The 8,539-nt window shown below is 43.9% G+C and overlaps 1 protein-coding gene across 2 annotated transcripts in view; it reads right to left on the minus strand.

The window, feature by feature from the left end:
* Positions 1 to 2,183, minus strand: part of GALNT16 (polypeptide N-acetylgalactosaminyltransferase 16) — a 139,475-nt gene extending 137,292 nt beyond the window's left edge. For both annotated transcript variants that reach the window (XR_012803753.1, XM_075613277.1), the window contains exon 1: positions 1,685 to 2,183. Coding sequence is in view for 1 of the 2 variants with exons in the window: in XM_075613277.1 (XP_075469392.1) it covers positions 1,685 to 1,864 (180 nt within the window). In the remaining variant the exon portion in view is untranslated. The remainder of the gene's footprint in view (positions 1 to 1,684) is intronic.
* Between the last annotated feature and the right edge of the window lie 6,356 nt (positions 2,184 to 8,539).

An 8,539-nucleotide genomic window follows, 5' to 3' on the forward strand; every position in this document is an offset into this window, starting at 1 on the left:
ATTCTGCGCATTCTGTGACGACTTCTACACTTACCTTTTATTAAAACGAGTTTTACTCATTTCATTAACATTCTGCAATGTAGTGACATCAAAAATACGTCAACAAAGTTTAATACCTCCATAACTGCAACAAACTAGAGGCAATACTTTGTGAAATTATCTTCCTTTCCCATCCATTAGGATAGTACACATTTAAAATGCTATTTGTGGATAAGCTGAAGATTCTACAACAGATCCATTCAAACCTAAGGCCTCGGCCATGTTAAGTGCTTGCTGGCGGAAGCGCGCTGAGGCGCGCTCCCGCTCAGCACTGAGCCCCTACAGCCGCAATTAGAGCGGCTTTAGTACGGGCTCACCTGCGCTTCCGCGCGCTTGCGGAAGCGCAGGTCTTAGGGGAATTTAAAATTCCCCCGCTTGCCGGCGAGACAGGCCGGTCACGTGAGCGGTTCGCCCAATGAGGGCGAACCAGCTCCGTGATGTCACTGGCCCGCCCCCGGCCAGTGACGCACCCGCCCCGCCCCCTGAAGGCCCGCCCCCTGAAGGCCCGCTGACGGCGCATGCGGTAAGCAACCGCAAGGCCAGGGAAAGCACCCGCTTTCCCTGAGCCTCAGTGCGCCTCAGCGAGCAAGCAGGGAGCATGGACTCAGCCTAATACAGCTACAATTCAAGCGCAGAGGGAGGCTGCAAGACTGTGGACATTTCAATAGGAAACACTGAGGCAGAATCTCTCTTTGCCTTATGTTATCTTTTACTTACTGCTGATATCCCCATTGTTTGCACTTTATATTTCCTATATGGTGTTTTTGTAAAGAGCCGCGCACACTACTGTCGCTCTGAGTAAAATGATACATACATTGCAGAGCAGCACTGCACATTTGGCATTTCTCTCACACCCCCTCCCAGTCCTCACCCGCTGCCATGGATACCAGGAGAGATATCACAATGTATACACAGAGATCAATGTACCTACTGCCCCCGCCCTGGGCTGCATTCCTCATTAGCACAGTGCCCGTGTGCGGCTGCTTGTCTGGGGAAGAAGGGCTTTGTAAGATGATTCGGACAATCCCAAATGGATATGGCAGATCTTTCAACGTTTTGCACATAGAAATAGGTACCACTGGGGCTCCTGCACTGGTGCTGGATGGAGGTATTTCCAAGTAGTTGCTATGGAGGTCCCCCTAACCTACACAGCTCAGCACACGCACACAGGTCTTTCTGATTCATTGGTACAGCTGGCCTTACAGGAACTGCTGGGGGGAGTGCTATGTATGTGAAGCCACTGACATTAGTTGTGCATCAGTCGGGTGTCTGTCATCCAAAAAGGGGTTAAATCAACACGAAAAGAAGAAATGTGTAAGTACCAGATGTGACATATAAGGAAGGGTGTAATAGTCATAGGAAGGGAATTCATTTATAAGAGGGGTTGACATACACAGGATCGGGTCAGACATAGCAAGGGGGCATATTCTTGTGAAGGAGGATATATTGGATATATACTGGAGGGTGTATCTATACAGAAGGGTTAAGAAGAGGCTTCATTTACAGGAGAAACATGACATGGGGGGAGTTCACACACTTCATAGGGAGAGGTTATTATTATCACAGCAGCGGGTTCAATTCCCTGCCAGTCCCAGAGCCCCCTCCCACCGCTCTATGGATGATAAGATAAGGTGCTGATACTTACAGCCCCTGGGCTGGTCCTGTCCTCTCTGTGCGCCTCCTGCCTCGCGGCTGCTCTGCTCCTGCCAGGGGATCTGCTGGATGCTGCAGGATGGGGCTTGCTGTCCTGCCATAGGTAATAGAAGGTTCCCAGGATCCAGGCTACAGTCAGGATGGCGATGGCATTGGCCCTGATCCTCCTCATACTGCAGGCAGGAGAGCAGCACAGCAGGGATGGAGGGATTTGTATGAGAAGAATGGGGGAGGTGAGAAGCTGCTCCCTCCTTCACCGTCTCCCCTTCCCTCCCCTATTTCTCCTTGTCTCTCTCTTTGTCTTTTTTTCTCTCCCTCTCCTCCTCTCCCTCCTCTATCTCCCTCCTCCTCTTTCTCTCTATATTCTCTCTCCCTACCTCTATTTCCCACTCTCACCCTCCTCTCTCTCTTTTGCTCTTCCTCCTCCCTCTCTTTACATATCTCTCTCTCTCTCTCTCTCTCTCTCTCTCTCTCTCTCTCTCTCTCTCTCTCTCTCTCTCTCTCTCTCTCTCTCTCTCTCTCTCTCTCTCTCTCTCTCTCTCTCTCTCCCTCTCTCTCTCTCTCTCTCTCTCTCTCTCTCTCTCTCTCTCTCTCTCCCCCCTCCCTCCCTCTACCCCCTCCCTCTCTTTCTTCCTCCCTATCCCCTATCCCTCTCTCACCCCTCTCCTACCCCCCCCCTCTCTCACCCCTCCCTCTATCACCCCTCTCTTTCTCCCTCTCCTACCTTCCCTATCCTTCCCTCTTTCTGCCCCTCCCCACTCTCTCTATCCCCCTCTCCCCCCCCCTCCAATTTCCCTCTCTCCCCCCTGTCCCTCTCTCTCCTCTCCTTTCCCTCTATCTCCCCCCTTACACACACTCTCTCTCTCTCTCTCTCTCTCAGCTGTTTGTTTTAGCTCAGTTCTGCAGAGAGTTGGACATCCTCTGGGTCCTAATGTCCAGCCAAACCCGGTCTTATCAAGTGTAAATGAGGGAATATAAAGAACAGCTTTACACCTTTATATAAGGTCTCTGATATCTAAACATAACTTCCCTATGACACAAAAAAAAAACATAATAACATTCTAAAAACAAATATACTAAACCCTGTCTGTATATTGTCTTCTTACGCTGGAAAAAATAGTTAATATGCATTTTCTGTGGTTGCCTTCATTGGGTTGACCTTTTTTTTTTTTTACAACTGTTTATTTTGCAGTATATTTTGTGGGACACAGGGGAAAAAAAGAATGGAAAGCAGGGATGATAATAAGTACATAACATTTCAGTCATTGTTGTATTATACAATGAAAAGGGGACAGATAAGGGAATGGGGTGAATTAACTCCCTACCTGCGGCTCTGCGAAGATCCACCCCAGGAGGATGAAACTTACTCCAGAATACAGTATAGCAGAACCCTGGTGCTACTAATTACGGTAAGGCTATGTTGGGCCCGGAGCCCATTCTGCCTCCGTTGGCCAAACACTGCTCCCATATCGAACGAAGAGAATGTTCTGACTTTTAAATGCAAAACTTAGGTTCCTGCAATGCAATGCATTGCTCTGCATAAAACTGCTTGCTCTTAAAAGTGTTGTTGGGGCATTTGTAATAACACGGGTTAAAGTTCATTAACAGAAGCAGTGTAACTGTGAATTCAGACAGGTACAGCTGCATCGTTTAGTGACGGGCCCCCCAAATGTATCACACTTTTATCAGCTGTAATTGCTCTAGTAAGTTCTTCTGGCAAGTGTACATCTTATAGTATTCAAGCTTTCAAGCCTCCCAGGGTTTCCAGTTCCCATCCCTACAGCTCATCTCCTAGGGTTCTGCTTCTCTCTATAGGATGACGTGTGCTTTGTCCCTATGTGCAGTCAGGTGGTGGCCTCATGGGCAGGGACTGTGAGAACCCAGACACTGCGTCCTGTACGCAGCACAATGAGATATAAAACAGTTCATCGTAATAGACTGCTCTTTAATGATGCCATTGAGGGCTCAGCAGAGTTAATGCAGCAATCTCACCCATGTACCCCCCTTCTCTCCCCCTCTCCCCCCTACCAACACACACTTTTACTTTGAAAGTATGGAACTGTGTTATTTTCAGCTCCGTAGGCCACATTGAAATCCCTTGTGGCCAACATGACCCATGATATTTTAACCACCATTTTGTTTCCCCAAGAGGGGGCCGAATGGCAGTAAGTATCTCAGGAATTTGGGGGTCTGCGGTTCTGCTCCAGTACCCAACCTGTAAAAAATAGAGGGGGGAAGGAAGTAACAAGTAAAATGTGCAGCTGGGGTTGCTGCTGTAATCCGTAAGAGGCACGGAACATCCCTCTGACCCCAAACATAAATTTATGCTCACATACATGTCATTCGGATTGTACTACACTAAATCACTGGGATCCAAAAGCAATGAGCAGCTCCACGTGTATATTATACTTCATTAGATAGTACAGCGCTGTCCTAATAGCACTGATCTGTGAACTTAGAGGATTATGTAGTGATGTAGTGACGGTGTCTCTATACACTGATAATGAACATGCTGCACTGTATAATGATACTAAGTCTATACCAGGCCAGTCAAACTGGGCCTCTCATGCAGCTCACTCAGTACATACCCAGGGGGATGCAGACAGCGTGACGTGGTCACGCGCTGCATGGGGTAAGTTTAGCTCCATTCAGCCTCCCTATCCTCAGCTACCCTCCGTCGCCCCCTCCCTCCCCCACTTTTCTACCCTCTGGACTTCTTTCATTACACCCTGCCGCCCTCCTCCTCTACCCTCCATTTGGGGAGAGAGAGAAAGGATGGAGAGAGAGGGATTGGGGAGAGAGATGGGGGGGAGGAGAGGGAGAGAGAAAGAAAGGATTGGGGGGAGAGGATATAGGTGAGAGAGTAAGACGGGAGACATGATGGGGGGGGCGTAAGACAGTGGAGGGGTGGGGGGAGTGAGAGAGATACCGTCCAGGGACGCTTACATATTTTTAATATGAAAAGCTCAAGATAAAGGTGTACGTGTAAGTTATAGTGACTGTGAGCCAGTATAAAAGTGTGTGTGTAAGTTATAGTGACTGTGAGTCAGTATAAAGGTGTGTGTAAGTTATAGTGACTGTGAGCCAGTATAAAAGTGTGTGTAAGTTATAGTGACTGTGAGCCAGTATAAAAGTGTGTGTGTAAGTTATAGTGACTGTGAGCCAGTATAAAAGTGTGTGTGTAAGTTATAGTGACTGGAAGCCAGTATAAAGGTGTGTGTGTAAGTTATAGTGACTGTGAGCCAGTATAAAAGTGTGTGTGTAAGTTATAGTGACCGTGAGCCAGTATAAAGGTGTGTGTGTAAGTTATAGTGACTGTGAGCCAGTATAAAAGTGTGTGTGTAAGTTATAGTGACTGTGAGCCAGTATAAAAGTGTACATGTAAGTTATAGTGACTGTGAGCCAGTATAAAAGTGTACATGTAAGTTATAGTGACCGTGAGCCAGTATAAAAGTGTACATGTAAGTTATAGTGACTGTGAGCCAGTATAAAAGTGTACATGTAAGTTATAGTGACTGTGAGCCAGTATAAAAGTGTACATGTAAGTTATAGTGACTGTGAGCCAGTATAAAAGTGTACATGTAAGTTATAGTGACTGTGAGCCAGTATAAAGGTGTGTGTGTAAGTTATAGTGACTGTGAGCCAGTATAAAAGTGTGTGTGTAAGTTATAGTGACTGTGAGCCAGTATAAAGGTGTACGTGTAAGTTATAGTGACTGTGAGCCAGTATAAAAGTGTGTGTGTAAATTATAGTGACTGTGAGCCAGTATAAAGGTGTACATGTAAATTATAGTGACTGTGAGCCAGTATAAAGGTGTGTGTGTAAGTTATAGTGACTGTGAGCCAGTATAAAAGTGTACATGTAAATTATAGTGACTGTGAGCCAGTATAAAAGTGTGTGTGTAAGTTATAGTGACTGTGAGCCAGTATAAAGGTGTGTGTGTAAGTTATAATGACTGTGAGCCAGTATAAAAGTGTACGTGTAAGTTATAGTGACTGTGAGCTAGTATAAAAGTGTACGTGTAAGTTATAGTGACTGTGAGCCAGTATAAAAGTGTACGTGTAAGTTATAGTGACTGTGAGCCAGTATAAAGGTGTACGTGTAAGTTATAGTGACTGTGAGCCAGTATAAAGGTGTACGTGTAAGTTATAGTGACTGTGAGCCAGTATAAAGGTGTACGTGTAAGTTATAGTGACTGTGAGCCAGTATAAAGGTGTACGTGTAAGTTATAGTGACTGTGAGCCAGTATAAAAGTGTGTGTGTAAGTTATAGTGACTGTGAGCCAGTATAAAAGTGTGTGTAAGTTATAGTGACTGTGAGCCAGTATAAAAGTGTACGTGTAAGTTATAGTGACTGTGAGCCAGTATAAAGGTGTACGTGTAAGTTATAGTGACTGTGAGCCAGTATAAAGGTGTGTGTGTAAGTTATAGTGACCGTGAGCCAGTATAAAGGTGTGTGTGTAAGTTATAGTGACTGTGAGCCAGTATAAAAGTGTACGTGTAAGTTATAGTGACTGTGAGCCAGTATAAAAGTGTACGTGTAAGTTATAGTGACTGTGAGCCAGTATAAAAATGTACATGTAAGTTATAGTGACTGTGAGCCAGTATAAAAGTGTGTGTGTAAGTTATAGTGACTGTGAGCCAGTATAAAAGTGTGTGTGTGTAAGTTATAGTGACTGTGAGCCAGTATAAAGGTGTGTGTGTAAGTTATAGTGACTGTGAGCCAGTATAAAAGTGTATGTGTAAGTTATAGTGAATGTGAGCCAGTATAAAAGTGTACGTGTAAGTTATAGTGACTGTGAGCCAGTATAAAAGTGTACGTGTAAGTTATAGTGACTGTGAGTCAGTATAAAGGTGTACGTGTAAGTTATAGTGACTGTGAGCCAGTATAAAGGTGTGTGTGTAAGTTATAGTGACTGTGAGCCAGTATAAAGGTGTGTGTGTAAGTTATAGTGACCGTGAGCCAGTATAAAGGTGTACGTGTAAGTTATAGTGACTGTGAGCCAGTATAAAAGTGTATGTGTAAGTTATAGTGACTGTGAGCCAGTATAAAAGTGTACGTGTAAGTTATAGTGACTGTGAGCCAGTATAAAAGTGTACATGTAAGTTATAGTGACTGTGAGCCAGTATAAAGGTGTGTGTGTAAGTTATAGTGACCGTGAACCAGTATAAAAGTGTGTGTGTAAGTTATAGTGACTGTGAGCCAGTATAAAAGTGTACGTGTAAGTTATAGTGACTGTGAGCCAGTATAAAGGTGTGTGTAAGTTATAATGACTGTGAGCCAGTATAAAGGTGCGTGTGTAAGTTATAGTGACCGTGAGCCAGTATAAAGGTGTACGCGTAAGTTATAGTGACTGTGAGCCAGTATAAAGGTGTACGTGTAAGTTATAGTGACTGTGAGCCAGTATAAAAGTGTACGTGTAAGTTATAGTGACTGTGAGTCAGTATAAAAGTGTATGTGTAAGTTATAGTGACTGTGAGCCAGTATAAAAATGTACGTGTAAGTTATAGTGACTGTGAGCCAGTATAAAAGTGTACGTGTAAGTTATAGTGACTGTGAGCCAGTATAAAGGTGTGTGTGTAAGTTATAGTGACGGTGAGCCAGTATAAAGGTGTATATGTAAGTTATAGTGACTGTGAGCCAGTATAAATGTGTACGTGTAAGTTATAGTGACTGTGAGCCAGTATAAAGGTTTGTGTGTAAGTTATAGTGACTGTGAGCCAGTATAAAAGTGTACGTGTAAGTTACAGTGACTGTGAGCCAGTATAAAGGTGTACATGTAAGTTATAGTGACTGTGAGCCAGTATAAAAGAGTACGTGTAAGTTATAGTAACTGTGAGCCAGTATAAAAGTGTACGTGTAAGTTATAGTGACTGGGAGCCAGTATAAAGGTGTGTGTGTAAGTTATAGTGACTGTGAGCCAGTATAAAAGTGTACGTGTAAGTTATAGTGACTGCGAGCCAGTATAATAGTGTACATGTAAGTTAGTGACTGTGAGCCAGTATAAAAGTGTGTGTGTAAGTTATAGTGACGGTGAGCCAGTATAAAAGTGTATATGTAAGTTATAGTGACTGTGAGCCAGTATAAATGTGTACGTGTAAGTTATAGTGACTGTGAGCCAGTATAAAGGTGTGTGTGTAAGTTATAGTGACTGTGAGCCAGTATAAAAGTGTACGTGTAAGTTATAGTGACTGTGAGCCAGTATAAAGGTGTACATGTAAGTTATAGTGACTGTGAGCCAGTATAAAAGAGTACGTGTAAGTTATAGTGACTGTGAGCCAGTATAAAAGTGTACGTGTAAGTTATAGTGACTGGGAGCCAGTATAAAGGAGTGTGTGTAAGTTATAGTGACTGTGAGCCAGTATAAAGGTGTACGTGTAAGTTATAGTGACTGTGAGCCAGTATAAAGGTGTACGTGTAAGTTATAGTGACTGTGAGCCAGTATAAAAGAGTACGTGTAAGTTATAGTGACTGGGAGCCAGTATAAAGGTGTGTGTGTAAGTTATAGTGACTGTGAGCCAGTATAAAGGTGTACGTGTAAGTTATAGTGACTGGGAGCCAGTATAAAAGTGTACGTGTAAGTTATAGAGACTGTGAGCCAGTATAAAGGTGTACGTGTAAGTTATAGTGACTGTGAGCCAGTATAAAGGTGTACGTGTAAGTTATAGTGACTGTGAGCCAGTATAAAAGTGTGTGTGTAAGTTATAGTGACTGTGAACCAGTATAAAGGTGTACGTGTAAGTTATAGTGACTGGGAGCCAGTATAAAGATGTGTGTGTAAGTTATAGTGACTGTGAGCCAGTATAAAGGTGTGTGTGTAAGTTATAGTGACTGTGAGCCAGTATAA

This window comes from Ascaphus truei, chromosome 9, assembly GCF_040206685.1.
Source record: "Ascaphus truei isolate aAscTru1 chromosome 9, aAscTru1.hap1, whole genome shotgun sequence".
Taxonomy (NCBI): Eukaryota; Metazoa; Chordata; class Amphibia; order Anura; family Ascaphidae; genus Ascaphus; species Ascaphus truei.